Source organism: Bos taurus, chromosome 7 (genome assembly GCF_002263795.3).
Source record: "Bos taurus isolate L1 Dominette 01449 registration number 42190680 breed Hereford chromosome 7, ARS-UCD2.0, whole genome shotgun sequence".
NCBI lineage: Eukaryota > Metazoa > Chordata > Mammalia > Artiodactyla > Bovidae > Bos > Bos taurus.
Window position 1 is genome coordinate 17,036,899 of NC_037334.1, and position 16,355 is coordinate 17,053,253.

The following is a 16,355-nucleotide window of genomic DNA, read 5'->3' on the forward strand; positions in this document are numbered from 1 at the left end:
AAAAACCCAGTTCTTGATACTGACATAATCACTCCTTTGCTTTATCCCAGACTAAGTGTGCAACAAGCTCAGAATAACCATTTTATCTCCACCACCACCACCATCACTATATTGAGTATGGACAGTCAAATTCTGGTGTTTTAAAGTCACTAGGAGTTCATCTCTGGGTTATTTTGTCACCAATTGGATATACAGGTTAATTCATTTTATTTCAGTTTTGTTTTTTAGATATCTTACATTTAAAATTTTGTTTTAAAGTTATATAAAATATCTACATGGTTGTAAAGTTGAATGTATAAAACAAGGTACAGTTTTAAAAGCCTAGCTTCTGGGACCTCCCTGGTGCTCCAGTGGTTAAGGCTCCACACTTCTAATGCAGGTCACAGATTCAGATTCCTGGTGAGGAATCAGTCCAGCCAAAAAGTAAAAAAAAAAAAAAAAAAAAATTAAAAAGTGTAGCTTCTATTTTGTCCTTTCTATTCTACTTCCCTCTATAGGTAACCTATATGATTTATAATTCCATTTTTTAAAAATATAAGCCAGTACAACACGAAAGAATTTGACTAAGGTGACTAAGCTGGATCTACATACTCAATAAAGGCAGGGGAAGAAAGGAGTATTAAGGAAATTCTCCATCCCACCTCAGACACTTTGCATGTGACAGTGTCAGTTCAATTGCTTCTTTAGGGAATTACTTTTGAACTTTCCAAATATTCCGTGATATGCCTCTCTCGCTCGCTACAATTTATCACCTTTGCAATTAATAATTACATTACTGACTGTTTAACGTCTACTTCACCCCCTACACTGCGATCCGTGAGGGCAGCACTATTTACCATATTAAACATTGTGTCCACAGCGCCTAGCACAGTGCCTGGCTCATATTGATGTTTATTACATCTAATCAATTAATTTGTTGTATATATGAATGAAAATGAATGATGAATAAATGATGGCTTTAGGCTCTTCCAAGGCCCCCTAACCTCTCTAGGTTTCTGTTTCCTCTCTGTGAAATGTGATCAGATGGTTCATCCCGCCGCCAGAATTGATGAGACGCTTAAGGGAGGTGAGGAACACAAATCCCTCTGCTGGTGTCACGTTGAATTCGGTAACGGTTTAATTTATTAACTGGTCGTCTGCAGGTGGCGCCACCTGCCCCGCTCGTGCCCCGAGTCGAGATAGGGCGGGGTCGGGGATCGGGGGGCGGGATCGAGGTTGGGGCGGAGCCAGGACGCGGCAGGGGCGGAGTCAGTAGCTGCGGCGCCGCCGGGCCTGTGCGGCCCAGAACGTCCCCGTCGCCTGTGGCCCCGCCTTCCAGGGCGGGACATCCATGACAATTGGCCAGTGTAGGCGAGAGGTGGTCGCCATTGGTCCGTGACACCGTCGGCTCGGCGGGCGGTGTCCAGACGCAGGTACCGGCCAGAGCGGAGCTAGCGGCGCTGACGGGACCGGCCGGGCCGGGACCAGGGCCGGGGCGAGCGGAGGGGCCTGCGCGGCCGCCCGGCCCGGCCGCGGATCAGGTGGGCACGGGCGGGAGGTTGGGGTGGAGGGGTGCCGTTCTGCTGCATGGCCCAGAGTTCGAGGCCCGAGCCCGGCCCCCTGAAGGACGGCCAGGCTCGGACCGTCGGCCTCAGCCTTCCCAGCAAGTAGGTGTTCTCAGTTTCCGTCTTTGTAGAAGGCAGGAGGTCTCCGGGGGGCTGGCGCACAGTAGGTGCCTCTCTGAGCCTCACTTTCCCCATCTGTGAAACTAGGTCATCCCAGGACCAACCTAACGGGGCTGTTGTGAAGATTAAGGAGGTGCAGACGAAGAAAGCGCCCTGCGTATAGTAGGCGGTCAATAAGTGACCAGTCACCTTCCCCAACCTCCTCCTCAGAGGGGCTCTGCCAGGAAAATAGTCAAGATGATGACCCAGGCATTTGCTTAGCAGAGAGCCTGGCTGTTAGTGGGTGCTCAAAACAGGACAGCCAGAATTTATAGGTTTAGTCCATTTAATCCTTTAGTGACAATATCAAGTGGAAGTACTTGATACTTCAAGTACTTCAAGGGAAGAAATGTTCCCTGCTGTGTTGCTGTTGTTTAGTGACCAAGTCGTGTCTGACTCTTTTGCGACCCCGTGGAGTGTAGCCCACCAGGTTCCTCTGTCCATGGGATTTCCCAGGCAAGAATACTGGAGTGGGTTGCCATTTCCTTCTCCAGGGGATCTTCCTGACCTAGGAATCGAACCCACATCTCCTGCATTGGCAGGTGGATTCTTTACCAATGAGCCACCAGGGAAGCCCCTCTCTGCTATACAGCTGAGGAAGTCAAGGCTCAGAGAGGGCCAGCTTTTCAACCAGGGCTACATAGTGAGTAAAGATCAGAGCTGGGATTAGAGTCTGGCCTCCAGTGCAGGGCTATGCAAGTGCTGAAGGGCACACAGGAGCTTCTCTTTGCTAAGTGAAGAGGAATGAATGCATTTCACAGACTACACATTTATCCTAAAAAAAAATAACTGAGCATTTGTTGAGTGCTTAGTGTGTGCCAGGCACTGACTGTGCCTTGTATTATCAGACCCTCCCAACAGCTGTCTGTAAGCTGAGGACAATAATTATCATAAGAGCTAAAATTTATCAACTTATTCATGCTTATGCATATATGAGCTGGGTCTCATTGCAACCCCCCGTTATACAAAAGAGAAAACTGAGGCCCAGGGAGTGAAGCAACTGAACTGAGACAACACTGTGGGGGAATTAGGGCCATCTGACTCTTCTTCCCTCAGTTTCCTGCCCTCAGAAAAAAGAAGCTGTTCAAAATGTTGTGGTGCCCCCGTGCCACCCCAGACAAGCCTAGCCAAGGACAAGCTTTGCTGGAGGAATTGAGCCTGAATTGACCCTTCTTCTTATGAAGCCCTTCAGCAGACACAGTGCACTAGCTTCATCAACTTATTTGACAAAAGAGGAGAATGAGGCCCAGAGAAGCCAAGTGACTTGTCCCAGGATACACAGCATCAGCACCAGAGTCAGGACTTAAAAGAACCCAGATCTCTTGGGTCCCAGACCCACTCACTGGACTAAGTTCAAATCCTGCACTGTCCCAACTTAGCTGTGTGATCTTGGGCAAGTAACTGCCCCTCTCTGAGCCTCCTCAACTGTCAAATGGGGATAGTTATTGGACTTCCATCATAGGTTTGTTGTGAAGATTCAGTGAAATCCATCTCCTGGGCACTGGGCCAAGTTTGCTGGAGGCGTTGGCTTAGTCACCCCTCCCAGCAGCCCCAGAGCTGAGTTCAGCCTGCAGCCACCCTACCCTTGTATCCAGGCTCGAGACTGGCCTCTCCTGAGCCCAAGCCTCTGTGCTTTGCACAGATCTCCAGCCTCTGAAGATTTCTGGTTCCCATCTTGGGTGCTGGCAAACCAGGGTCTGGAGATCAAGGGACTGGCTCTCCCACCCTGCTCTTACACAGAAGAGGGGCTGAGGAATTAATGCAGGAACTGTGTACCAGACGTTGGATCAGGCGCTGGAGATGACTGATAGTGGAAGACAGATGTGGTTTAAACAGCAGATGAAGAAATAAGAACATTAAAGGGACCTCCCTGGTGGTGCAGTGGTTGGGACTCTGTGTTCTCATTGCTGAGGGCCTAGGTTCAATCCCTGGTCAAGGAACTAAGATCCTACAAGCCTCACCATGTGGGCAAAAAAAAAAAAAAGAAAAAGAAATAAGAGCATTTCAGAGAGGGACACATCTGTGAGGGCAATAATGTGGACATGAGTAGCACTTCAACCCAAGTGATCACGGAAGGCCTTGCTGGGGAGGTGACCTTTGAAGGAACATTTATAACAACTATTGGAGTTCAATAAACTCAGCACAGTGCCTGGCTTGTAGTAGGTACCTTTTCTTTTTTTTAATTTTTATTGTTTCTTACACCATTTTGTATTGGGGTATAGCCAATTAACAACATTGTGATAGTTTCAGGTAAACAGCAAAGGAACTCAGCCATACATACACATGTTTCCATTCTCCCCTCAAACCGCCCTCCCATCCAAGCTGGCACGTAACACTGAGCAGAGTTCTATGTGTTATATAATAGACCTTTGTTGGTTATCCATTTTAAATATAGCACTGAGGTTAGGTACATTTTAAATATATATATATATATATATATTTTTTTATATATATATATTAGGCTTGCCCGGTGGCTCAGATGGTAGAGAATCCGCCTGCAATGCAGGAGACCTGGGTTTAATCTCTGGGTAGGGAGGATCCTCTGGAAAGGGAATGGTAACCCACTCTAGTTTTCTTGCCTGGAGAATTCTATGGACAGAGGAGCCTGGCAGGCTACAGTCCATGCTGTCGCTGAGCTGGGTCTTAGTTGCAGCATGTAGGATCTCTAGTCAAGGTTTGTGGGATCTAGTTCCCTGACCAGGGATCCAACCTGGTCCGCCAGCATTGGGAGCCCAGAATCTTAGCCACTAGACCACTGGGGATGTCCTACCAGTTACTTACAGTAGCCACTATTATTTTTTTCCCAAACTTTTTGTTTTGTACTAGGGTATAGCCGATTAACAATGTTGTGGTAGTTTCAGGTGAACAGGGAAGGGACTCAGCCATACATATATATGTATCCATTCCAACACTGCCCCCCCCACCCCGCCCAATCCCAGAACCAGCCAATAAGGCTTGTGTGTTTCCCTCTGAGAATTACATGAAAGTAACAGAATTTCTCTCATCAGAGCAGACACATAACATTGAGCAGAGTTCCCTGTGCTCTACGAAATGTCCTTGTCAGTTATCCATTTTAAATATAGCAGTGTGTACATGACCTTCCCACTATCCCTAACTATCCCTTCCCCCGGCAACCATGAGTTTATTTTGCAGTAGCTGCTAGCATCATTTGGTTGATTTGCAAGCCTTGCATGAGCAGATTTTACCAGTGTTGTTTTGGTTCTGTTATTGCTTTTCCTCTGACAATAAAAGAAATGGTAGAACTTAATGCATAGGAGCTGTGATGTGTCTTGGGACGCCCAATTACTTGCAGAAATGTGAAGGCCAATCCTTGGAGGGGCAAGAGGCGTGGAGTCCCCTCTGCAGCCTTTCCCTTGGGTAGCCCAGCAACTTCCCTGCTGGCCTCACTTGGGAGGGACAGCAGTGTGCACGACGTGGCAGCCTGGCCACTGGCCTGTGGGTGTTATCTTGGTCATGCAGCCTTCCTCGAAGGCTCCTCCTGCCTCTGGGCTGACACTTGCTTATCTGGCTGACTGTGTGGCCCCACTTAGGAGGCTCAGAAGGGCCTGTTGGGCCCAGAGTGCTTCTGGCTGAGCTGTTCAGAGATTGTTGATCCACAGGAGACTGTCCTGGTACACAAAGTTAGCCAGTGACTTGCACTGCTTCCCTCCGCCCCTCTTTGGATCTCAGAGTTTGACTAGCAAGGGTGGGTAAAAAACACTTGTGTGTGTGGAGGGGTACCTCGGTGAGTGTTTCTGGGGTCTCTGGACCACAGTTCCTGGGGGCAGATGGTGGAGGGTGAGATAAGTTTGGGATGGAAATCCTAATCTCTGGGGCACCTTTATTGGCTTCCGGAGGCCTCAGTCCCTTTCCTGAAATTCTCACAGGGAAACACACAAGCCTTGCTGGTTGGTTCTGGGATGGAAGAGGAGCTTGCCAAGGGTTCCTGCTGACAGGTCAGACCCTGGGGTGGGGAGGTAGGGGGATGGAATCCTGCTGAAGTCAGTCCCCACCCTCGCCACCAGAGCAGACTTCAGCTTGCTGCCTGAGGCTCTGGCTATCTCCCATGGCCTCTCCTTGGGGACAGAGGCACTGCTCTAAGTGGTTGCTCTTCTGGGTGGGGACAGACACTACCCCATTCTGGACTACCACTTCCTCGATAGCCTGAATTATCAAGAAACTCAGAGCCCACAAGAAGCCATGAACCAGCAGGGTCAAAATGACTCACCATCCTGGTCATTTGGGCCAAGTTTGTAGCTCAGTTCCAGCCCACTCCATGGCAGGCTTATTCTCTCTGAGTCCAACCCTGGGAATCCAGTCCACGGGGAACAGTTTCTCCATGATTTTGGCAGGGATAGTTCTGGCCCTAGAGAGCACGGTGCACTGGGCCTACCACACAGATGGTATTCAGTCACTGTTAGCCACTGCTATCCAGGCTGGAAAGGTGATGTCCTGCATGCTTTGTGGGCCAGACCAGGCTGGCCTTTCTTAGGAGAGCCAGAGAGAATATAGCCAGGCCCCTGAGATGCGCCAGGCCTGGCCTGAGTTGCATGTGTGACCTGACTGAATCCTCATAGCCCCCCTCCAAAGGCCCATCTTAGAGATTGTTCAACCACAGCTCAGAGAGCTGGCTCTGTGCTGTGTGTGGTTTGCTAACCTTGCTCTTGATCCTCCGGCCGGCCTCTCCCCAGGCTCCTGGGACCATGGGCCTTGGGCCCTGAGGACACAGGGCGCCCTGTGGCCATGACGACGGGTGACTGTTGTCATCTCCCCGGCTCCCTGTGTGACTGCTCCGACAGCCCTGCCTTCTCCAAGGTCGTGGAGGCCACAGGCCTCGGACCACCCCAGTATGTGGCCCAGGTGACTTCAAGAGATGGCCGGCTCCTCTCGACTGTCATCCGGGCCTTGGAGACACCAAGGTGAGTGGTGACCGAGCAGGAATTGATGCTTTCACTTGCTTCACTCTCCAGCCCAGTTAATTCCCAGCCCCGCCTGCAGTCAGAAATCCAACCACCTGGGACATCCCTGGCAGTCCAATGGTTAAGACTCCACGTTTTCACCACAGGGGTCGTGGGTTCCATCACTGGTTGGGGAACTAAAATCCCACATGCCAAGTGGTGCAGCCAAAAAAAAAGAAAAGAAAAATTCACCACCTAGAGGGGCCAGGTAGGCAAATAAATCAGCGAAAGGGGCCCAGTGAGTAATCACCACATGGAAACTGGGTAGACAGGTCAGATTCTTCAGGAAAAGCTGAAACTCCAGATTACTGGGTGAAATTCGGAGATCTGATGTTGGTGAGTAGTTCACATCTTGGGGAGGCCGCACAAGGAAGTAGCTGGTAGTGCTGGTTGTGGGCTCAAGGTACCTGGGCTTGGTGCCCACGTGGGATGGGAGCCTCTCTCCGTGTAGGACTGGCAACAGTTGCTGCTCCCCTGTATCTCTAACCTGGGGCACCTTCTTGCTGAGTGGTTCTGAAAGTGCATGGCCATGGTCCCCATATATTGCTCACAAGGGGCTTTGCCACCTCATAATGCTTCCCTGGTGGCTCAGTGGTAAATAATCAGGAGCCACAGGTTCGATCTCTGGGTTGGGAAGATCCCCTGGAGGAGAAAATGGCACCCCACTCCAGTATTCTTGCCTGAAAAATCCCACGGACAGAGGAGCCTGGCGGGCTACAGTCCACGGGGTCGAACACAACTGAAGCGACTGAGCATGCAAAGTTTTCGATTAATGTACTTAAACCTCGGTGCCAATCTTCCAGACACATGTGTGAGCTGAATCTGCTTGGTTCACCAACTTATCATCAAGGGAAAGAGATTTAAGGAAGCCCCATGTGTGCATGCTAAGTAGCTTTAGTCGTGTCCGACTCTGCAACTCCATGGACTGTAGCCTGCCAGGCTCCTCTGTCCATGGGATTCTCTAGGCAAGAATACTGAAGTGGGGTGGCGTGCCCTCCTCCAAGGATTCTTCCCAACCCAGGGATGGAACCCTGGTCTCTTATGTCTCCTGCGTTGGCAGGCAGGTTCTTTACCACTAGCGCCACCCGGGAAGCCCAAGGAAACCCCACGCCAATTTAAATCTGCCTTAACTCATTAAGATTTAAGCTGCTGCTGCTGCTGCTAAGTCGCTTCAGTCGTGTCCGACTCTGTGCGACCTCATAGACGGCAGCCAACCAGGCTTCCCCGTCCCTGGGATTCTCCAGGCAAGAACACTGGAGTGGGTTGCCATTTCTTTCTCCAATGCATGAAAGTGAAAAGTGAAAGTGAAGTCGCTCAGTCGTGTCTGACTCTAGCGACCCCATGGACTGCTGCCTGCCAGGCTCCTCCGTCCATGGGATTTTCCAGGCAAGAGTACTGGAGTGGGGTGCCATTGCCTTCTCCGAAGATTTAAGCTAGCCACCAGTTTTTCAAGTCTAATGTATTACCATGATGTTTCCTTCAGATCATCAAATTCATAAACTTTTCCTTCTAGTTTTTTTATGGTTAAGATATAACGTACAATTTACCTTTTTGGCCACTTGAAAGTGTACTGTTCAGTGGCTTTAAGTGCATTCATGGTGTTGTGTAACCATCACCATCATTCAGCCCCATGACTTTCTTTTTTTAATATTTATTTATTTGGCCCTGTCAGGTCTTCGTTGCAGCACTTGGGATCTTCACTGTGGGTCACAGACTCTCCAGCTGTAGCGTGCGGGCTCCGGAGCACACAGGCTCAGTAGTTGCGACACACTGGCTTAATTGCCCTGAAGCATGTGAAATTTTAGTTTCCTGACCAGGAATTGAACCCATGTACTCTGCATTGCAAGGCAGATTCTTAACCACTGGACCACCAGGGAAGTCCCTCCCATAACTCTTTTGATCTTGCACTCTGTCTTCACTAAAACACTCACTCCCCCTCCCCCTTCCTCAGCCCCGGGGCCCCACACCATTCCTACTTTCTGTCTCTGGATCTGACTTCCCTCTAGAAAACTTGCAGAAGTGGAATTCGCCAGTCTGTCCTTTTGTGACCGGCTTCTTTCACAGAGTGTCACGCCCTCAAGGTTCATCCACATGGGTAGCAGGTGTCAGAATTAATTCATAAACTTTTCATTCAGACATACAGAGAAGCAGACGGAAGCCTTGCCGTGTTGTGGAGGGAGCCCAGTGCTGGGCCCCTTACAGGTCTTTGCCTTGCCTGAGCCCAGTGAGACTGGAGGGCTCCTTCTGGGCTTCTTCCAGGGTCTTGGTTTTTCTGTATGCATCTCCATCAGACCCCTTGAGTCAGGAAGGTGTCTGTGCCACATGACCCAGCCTGGGAGTGAGGGGATCCTTGGCAGGCCTAGGGGGTTCCCAGCCAGAGCTGCCAGCATGGGGGTGGGGAGGACTTCTCCCTCCATGGGGTTCCCATGGGGCACCTTGCCCCACCCTCCCTTTTGATACCTGCGGAAGCCGAGGCCTGGAGAGAACTGGATACCTGCCAGCGTCACTGGGCATGGCTTCCATTTCCTTTCTTGTTCACATCTCTCTTCTGTGGAGCCTGCACCGGGCAGCCCGACAGCGGCCTGTGGATGTCTCACCCACTCTCCCGTCCCATTTTCTCCTCTCCTGTTTCCTCTGAATGATTTTCCTGCCAGAATTTCAAACAGTAGAGCCCACTTCTCTTGCCCTACTTCTGGGGGCAGGCAACCTAGTGGTTCCGGGTTCACAGGCCTTGGAGCGACTTCCTGGGTTCAAATCCAGTGTGACTTGGCACAACCAAGTCAACCTCTCAATACCTCAGTTTCCACATCTGTGAAATGGGGGCAATAACAGCACCTTCCTCCCAGGCTCCCTGTGAGAACGAAACAGATTAACCCCCATGTTGCCCTTTGAATGGTGTGTGGGACCTGATCAGCGCTCCATCATAGTCAGTGTGTGCTTTGCTTACCCATATTTCATTTTCTCTGAACTTGAACCTCCTACGTAGGGTTCCCCGGGACAAACCCCCCAAACCAACGTAACTCGCTCTCCTGGTCCTCATTGCTTCCACTTTCTGGCTTGGCTCCTAGAGCAGGGATGTCTTTCCTGTTCACTGAATGTGTGTCGGGAACATGGGATCAGGGTGTGGGAGCACAGGGGAGCTGGGCAGGCCCTTTTGATGTCGGAGGAGAAAGCATCACCCCACGCATAGGACCAAGGGCCAGAAAGCAGACATGAGGGGTCAGCTCTCAGCTCCTGGGTTTCAAAGCAGCTGGGCCCCACCCCCACAGCAGGGACACTGAGAAAAGGAGAGAAAGTTTCCTAGGGGAAACTGGCAGTGTTGTCTGGAAAACAGCTCTCCTGCTCCACTTTCTTCATGTGTTCCTGCAATCCACTTTCTGGGCAGAAATGTCTGGAAAACAATGACTCATGTGCTGGACAGCCTCTGGGCCCACTAAGGCCATGCCCTTGGTCTCTTGAACTGCCCCAGGAAGGACCCAGAATCCCCTGAGACCATGCTGGGGCAGAGACTTCCCTGAAATGGGAAATGGCTTCCTGTAGATGCCTTTTTATGTCTGTTTTCCCAGCTTCACTAGAGTGGAGGAGCCCAGGAGCTCTTCTGGGATGCACAGCTTTCTCCGGTGGCATGGCCTTCAGGTGTGGCTGGATCTGGTGCTTCTGATGATGTTCTTGGGAATCTGCCTCTCCCTACCTTTGGGCTCCGTGATCCTCTGTTTTAGCATCATTTGCAGACTCCAGGTGGAGCCCAAGCTGCTGCCAGCAGCTCCAGACTTACATCAGCCATGCTGCCTGTAGTTCTGGAGTTTAGAAGAAAAAAAGAAGAGTTTCAGAAATCAATTCCAGTGGCTCTGCATCACATGTGCCCTTCCCTGAGTCAGCCTCTGTGACCAGAGATGTGTGGTGTTTTGATTGGTCAGGCCTGGGGTCATCAGGGGTGTCCTCTTGAGATTGGGGCAGTTGCCCAACACAGTTAGAGTGGTGGTATAGAAGGAGGAGCTGACACTGGGCAGGCAGGTACAAGTGATGCCCACCCTGGGCCTAAAACGATGCTGCAGGAACCCTGGGGAGGGAGCACATCACTCCACCTGTGGGAGTCTGGGAAGGCTTTCCAAGAGAAAAGGACATTTGGAGCTGGGCATTGAGGGATGAATAGGGGTTTGCCAAAAAGCAGTATATAGGGGCAGCACTGAGCTTACGATCCAGGGCAGAGTGAAGCAGGAGCAGGCAGGAGGCTCAACCATTACTCATGTGTCCCATCTCTGTGTCTAGCGATGGTCCCTTCTGCCGGATCTGCCATGAGGGGGCAAATGGGGAGAGCCTACTGTCTCCATGTGGGTGCAGTGGCACGCTGGGCGCTGTGCACAAGAGCTGTCTGGAGAGGTGGCTTTCCTCATCCAACACCAGCTACTGCGAGCTGTGCCATACAGAGTTTGCAGTGGAGAAGCGGTCCCGATCTCTCACAGAGGTACGCTTGGGAGCCAGAGGCCGGAGTTGGGAGAAGGGAGGAAGGCAGACATGGGGCCGAAGGAGGAAATGGCCTTGGAGGATCCTAGTGGGCTGGGGAAGCGGCTTCTCTAGAGGGAGGACCCTCTCTCCTCTCCCTGGGGCCACTTCTGCTGATGGGGGTGGGAACTGGGCCTGAGGTTCCAGATCTGACAGGTCCTGTGCCCCTTCCCTGTTTTGGTTACTTCAGGTGACCCTAGAGCTGAGACCTGAGGAATGAGGAGCCCCAACTTGGGGAAGGACAGTCCTGGCAGGGGGCACAGCAGGTGTAAAGGCCCTGAGGCCTCCTTTTAGGAGGAGCTTGGTGTCCTTGGTCAAGCCCACGTGGTTGGAGAGAAGGGAGTTAAAGGAGGAGGACAGTGGCCCTGAAGGAGGGGTGGTGACCTGGCCGGGGGACTTTGTGGGCCAATCCCGAGAGCTCAGCTTGAGTGCAGTGGGTCGGGGTCGACACAAGGTATTTCCAAGTGTGGTGGGAGCCACACGGCTTCCCAGAGCAGTTGCTGCTCACCAGGGTGCCCTCCAGACTCCTCCATGCCCAGCCTAGCTTGGCATGGGGCATCTGAGAACTACAAGGGGTGATGTCACTGAGCTGAGGTGGGGGCTCCTGGAAGAGCCCCTGGCCCGCCTAGGACCTACTCTTAAGAGAACAGTGGGAGGGCAAGCCGGCCTGTCCACACAGCTCACCCTCTCCCCACTACCCATTGTGTGGAACACACGCTCCCACCCCAGGGCCTTTGCACATGCTGTTTCTGCAGCCTGGAGCACATCTCCCCCATTCCTCATGAGGTTCCTTCTGCTCAATTGGGTCTCTGCAGCCATGGCACCCCACTCCAGTACTCTTGCCTGGAAAATCCCTTGGATGGAGGAGCCTGGTAGGCTTCAGTCCATGGGATCGCTAAGAGTTGGACACGACTGAGCAACTTCACTTTCACATTTCACTTTCCTGCATTGGAGAAGGAAATGGCAACCCACTCCAGTGTTCTTGCCTGGAGAATCCCAGGGACGGGGGAGCCTGGTGGGCTGCTGTCTCTGGGGTCGCACAGAGTCGGACACGACTGAAGCGACTTAGCAGCAGCAGCAGCAGCAGCAGCAGCCTTACCTCTTCAGCATAGCAGTCCCCACCCTGATCGTTCAGTCATTTCCTCTCTCCCCCAACCAGCAGGGAAGCCGCAGGCAGGGATTCCTACCACCCATCATCTGTGGCAGGCAGTGTACCGTAGCAGCCAAGGACACACAGACCCTGAGGCAAGACTTCCTGGGCTCCAGTTCTGGCTTTGTAGATCACTAGCCATGTGAGTTTGCACAAAGGAGTCAGCCCCTCTATGCCCTCTGTTTCTCCCATCTGTAAAATAGGCATGGGACTTCGTTGGCAGTCCAGTGGTTAACTCCACTCTTCATCTAGGGCCTCCCAGGTGGCTTAGTGGTAAAAAAAAAAAAATAAATCTGCCTGCCAGTGCAGGAGATGCAAGAGATGCAGTTTCTATCTCTGGGTCGGGAAAATCCCCTGGAGGAGGAAACAGCAACCGGCTCCAGTATTCTTGCCTGGTGAATCCCCATGGACAGAGGAGCCTGGTGGGCTACAGTCCATGGGATCACAGAGAGTCAGACACGACTGAGCTTCCACTGCAGGAGGTGCAGGTTCTATCCCTGGTCGGGGAACTAAAATCCTGCAAGCCTTGTGATGTGGCAAAAAAAACAAAACCAGGGGCAGAAATGCCCTGCACCTACCCAGGCCTGTCCTGTCATCATCTCAGTAAGTATCTGAAAGAAAGAAAGGATTGTAGGAGGCAAGGCAGGAGTAGGGTCCTGCAGGAACAGTGATGAAGATGGGTGTCTGCAGAGAGGGCCCTGATGCCCCATCCCCTGGCATAGGCTCGTAGCAGGGCGGTGTGTGGTGGTCCCTCTCACCGGCTCCCCCTCCCTCCTTCCCCGCAGTGGCTGAAGGATCCCGGGCCTCGGACAGAGAAGCGGACGCTGTGCTGTGACGTGGTGTGCTTCCTGTTCATCACGCCACTGGCCGCTATCTCAGGCTGGCTGTGCCTGCGAGGGGCCCAGGACCACCTCCGGCTCCACAGCCATCTGGAGGCCTTGGGGCTGATCGCCCTCACCATCGCCCTCTTCACCATCTATGTCCTCTGGACGCTGGTGAGTGGCTGCCAGCCAGACAGCAGGCATCTGGGAGCAGACAGGTCAGGGGCTTGGGCAGTGACTTGGATGGAGCTGGGGTGGGGGACAGGGCGGCACTCTGCCTGCCTGGGCTTGTGGCTGGACCGTGGGGTGGAAGCAACTCCCAGCATCTCATGGAGCTCCAGATTCCGGGCCGGTTTGAGGTCCCAGGAGCCAAGTGTGAGGCTTCTGCCCGAGGAATGCAAGATCACAGGATCACTTCAGCTGAGTGCAGGCCCCACTAGCCACGAGTCCTGTTAAGACTGGACTGTCTGGGTTTTAGGGGCAAGGGGAAGGGAGAGAGGCAGAGAGCCACTGGAAAGACTGTGGGAGAAAAGGCAGAAGAATGAGAGAGACAGAGAGGACGATCAAGAGACTGAGAGAGACTTCCTGGCAGTCCAGTGGTTAAGGCTGCCAGTGCAGGGGACTTGGTTTGATCCCCGGTCAGGGAACTAAGGTCCCACAGGCCATGTGGTGCAGCCAGAAAATAAAAAATAAAGAGACTGAGAGAAAAGGTGACTGGGGTTGGGAGAGAGTGAGTGTGGTAGGGGTGTTGTCCCTGGGATCTGGAGGCATGAGAACCCTCACTCGGGGGGGAAGGTCCCGCAGATAGAACCACAGCTATGGGGGTGCCCCCTCCTCAAGAATTATTTGCCAGTGCACCCACCACACAGATTTCTTAATACAAGTAGGATGCATCATAGGTCCTGCTTTGCAGTCTGCTTGTTTTCACTTTGCTAATATCCTTTAAAAAAAAAAAAGGCAGTCACCCAACAGTCCTTCATTGTGTGGGTGTGCTATATTTATTTAACTAATCTCTTTTGATGGACACAGGGATTATTCCAATTTTTTTTTCCTTCTCCTTTATTTGCTGTTATAAACAGTGCTTTGGGTGCCACCCGTGCAAATGTTTCTTGGAACTTCCTTGGTCAAAGAGTAGGAACCACTGACATTTACTGGGGGAAAAAAAAATTTTTTTTAACAGATTTGATTCATTAGAGCAGTTCAAGGTTTAACAGCAAAATGGAGCGGGAAGTACAGAGTTCTCCAAAATCCTCCCTGACACCTGCCCAGCCTCCCCCACGGTCAACGTGGCACCAGAGCGGCAAGTTCATTAGTCGATGAACCAACACTGACGCATCATCACCCAAGGCCACAGTTTACATCAAGGGTTCAGTCTTGGTGTGGAACAATTTGTGGGTTTAGACCACCGTATAAAGACACATATCTCCCACTATGGGATCATACAGAGTGTTTTCACCACCCTAAAAATGCTGTGCTCTGTTTATTCATCCCTCCTCCCTCTCTGATCCCTGGAAAACCACTGATCTTGTTACTGTCTCCATAGTTTTGCCTTTCCTTAAAAATGTCATAGAGGTGGAATCTCGCAGTAAGTGGTCTTTTTAGTGAAAGTGCCGAGTCCTAACTAACCACTGGACCACCAGGGAATTCCCTGTAGCCTCTTCAGATTGGCTTCTTTCATTCAGCCGTATGCATTTAAGATTCGTCCATGTCTTTTCACAGCTTGATAGCTCATTTCTTTTTAGAGCTGACTAATAGTCTAATGGGCTTCCCAGGTGGTGCTTAGTGGTAAAGAATCCACCACCTGCAAATGCAGGAGTCTCAAGAGACACAGATTCGATCCCTGAGTCGGAAAGATCCCCTGGAGGAGGGCACGACAACCCACTCCAGTATTATTGCCTGGAGAATACCATGGACAGAGGAGCTTGGCAGGCTACCATCCATAGGGTCGCAGAGTCAGACATGGCTGAATCGACTTAGCATGCATGCACGCAAAGGGGCTGTATCACTCACTGCCACCTTCTGAGAAACAGAAAGGGACCACCCCCTCTACACACACACACACACACACACACACACACACACACCCTTGGCAGGGCCCTCAGTGCTGCTGGGGAGGGTCCCTGGGCGAGTGAGTGGGTGTATGTGCTCTGTCCATGTGAGAACCGCTTTGATGCTGCCGCTGCCTCTGGAAGCAGGGGCCTGGTGCTGATCTGGGTCAGGGCAGAGGCCCCAGGGGCGCTAGTTTTCCAGCCACTGGCCCTCCCGCTCATGTCCACCCTGCCCTGCAGGTCTCATTCCGCTACCATTGCCAGCTGTACTCCGAGTGGAGAAGGACCAACCAGAAAGTGCGCCTGAAGATGCAGGCTGATGGCTCCGAGGGCAGCCAGCACTCCCCATTGGCGGCCGGACTCCTGAAGAAGGTGGCTGAGGAGACACCCGTGTGAAGGCCGGGCCGGCCTTGCTGCCTGGGCTGGAGGCAGCTGGCAATGCCCTGGTGTTCAGAAAGACAGAAACTGCCTGACCCTTGCTGCACGGCCAGAGCGCTTCTCAGGCCAAGAGATGCCGAGCGGAGGAGCCGATTCTGTGATTCCTGAGTGAAGCTGTTTTCAGATTGATTTTGCACACTCTTGTACACGAGGATGATGAACAGACAGATGTGGTCCCAAGCTCCGGATGGAGCGGGCACCCTGATCTCATTCTGAAGTCTCTCTGGCCCCTCCTGGGCCACCAGTCGCAGCCAGAGGCAAGTCTTGAGTGCCCATCGGGCCAGGAGGCTCTGCAGGCTTCTTGCACTTTCCTGCACCTGGCAGGCTCGCTTTCCAGGCACCCTTGACTTTATAACGTTGCACCACATTTCAGAACACTCCCCCCCCGCCCCGAATGAATAAAAGGAGCCCCTTGCTGGACAAAACGGACTTGTCAGTCACATTTCTGAGACCTCAAAGGGAGGGCCTGGGACCGAGGGGGGTCAGGGACTACCCAGAGGTAACAGTGGCAACAGCAGATGCTCCCAACTGGTTTGAGGGATCCATTGTGAAATGCAGGGCTAGAAGCAGTGTCTGAGTTTTCCAGGGACAAGGAGGTAGCAGGGCTATGTAGTAAATGATTTAAAATAAATATACATGAGAAGAATAGGTTTCACTTCCTGTGTATTTCCCGTGGGTTAGATACCATGCTAGACCCTTCGCACTCACTAACGTAACATCCACACTTATGGAGG

General features: G+C 52.0%; 1 protein-coding gene across 3 annotated transcripts; it reads left to right on the top strand.

Moving 5' to 3' along the window:
* The first annotated feature begins 1,404 nt into the window (after positions 1–1,404).
* Positions 1,405–16,046, top strand: MARCHF2 (membrane associated ring-CH-type finger 2). 3 transcript variants are annotated; one of them, XM_024994052.2, is made up of 6 exons: positions 1,405–1,646; positions 5,591–5,659; positions 6,395–6,622; positions 10,931–11,126; positions 13,100–13,309; positions 15,424–16,046. In XM_024994052.2, the coding sequence occupies exons 1-6, from the start codon at positions 1,567–1,569 to the stop codon at positions 15,577–15,579; spliced, it is 939 nt and encodes a 312-aa protein (XP_024849820.1). In that variant the 5' UTR covers positions 1,405–1,566; the 3' UTR covers positions 15,580–16,046.
* Positions 16,047–16,355: the final 309 nt, after the last annotated feature.

Coding starts and splice junctions, on each gene's coding strand:
- MARCHF2 (XM_024994052.2), top strand. CDS start 1,567: ATGGCCCAGAGTTCGAGGCCCGAGCCCGGCCCCCTGAAGGACGGCCAG. Junction 5,660..6,394: donor CCAAGGGTTCCTGCTGACAG/GTCAGACCCTGG, acceptor GCCTCTCCCCAG/GCTCCTGGGACCATGGGCCT. Junction 6,623..10,930: donor CGGGCCTTGGAGACACCAAG/GTGAGTGGTGAC, acceptor CTCTGTGTCTAG/CGATGGTCCCTTCTGCCGGA.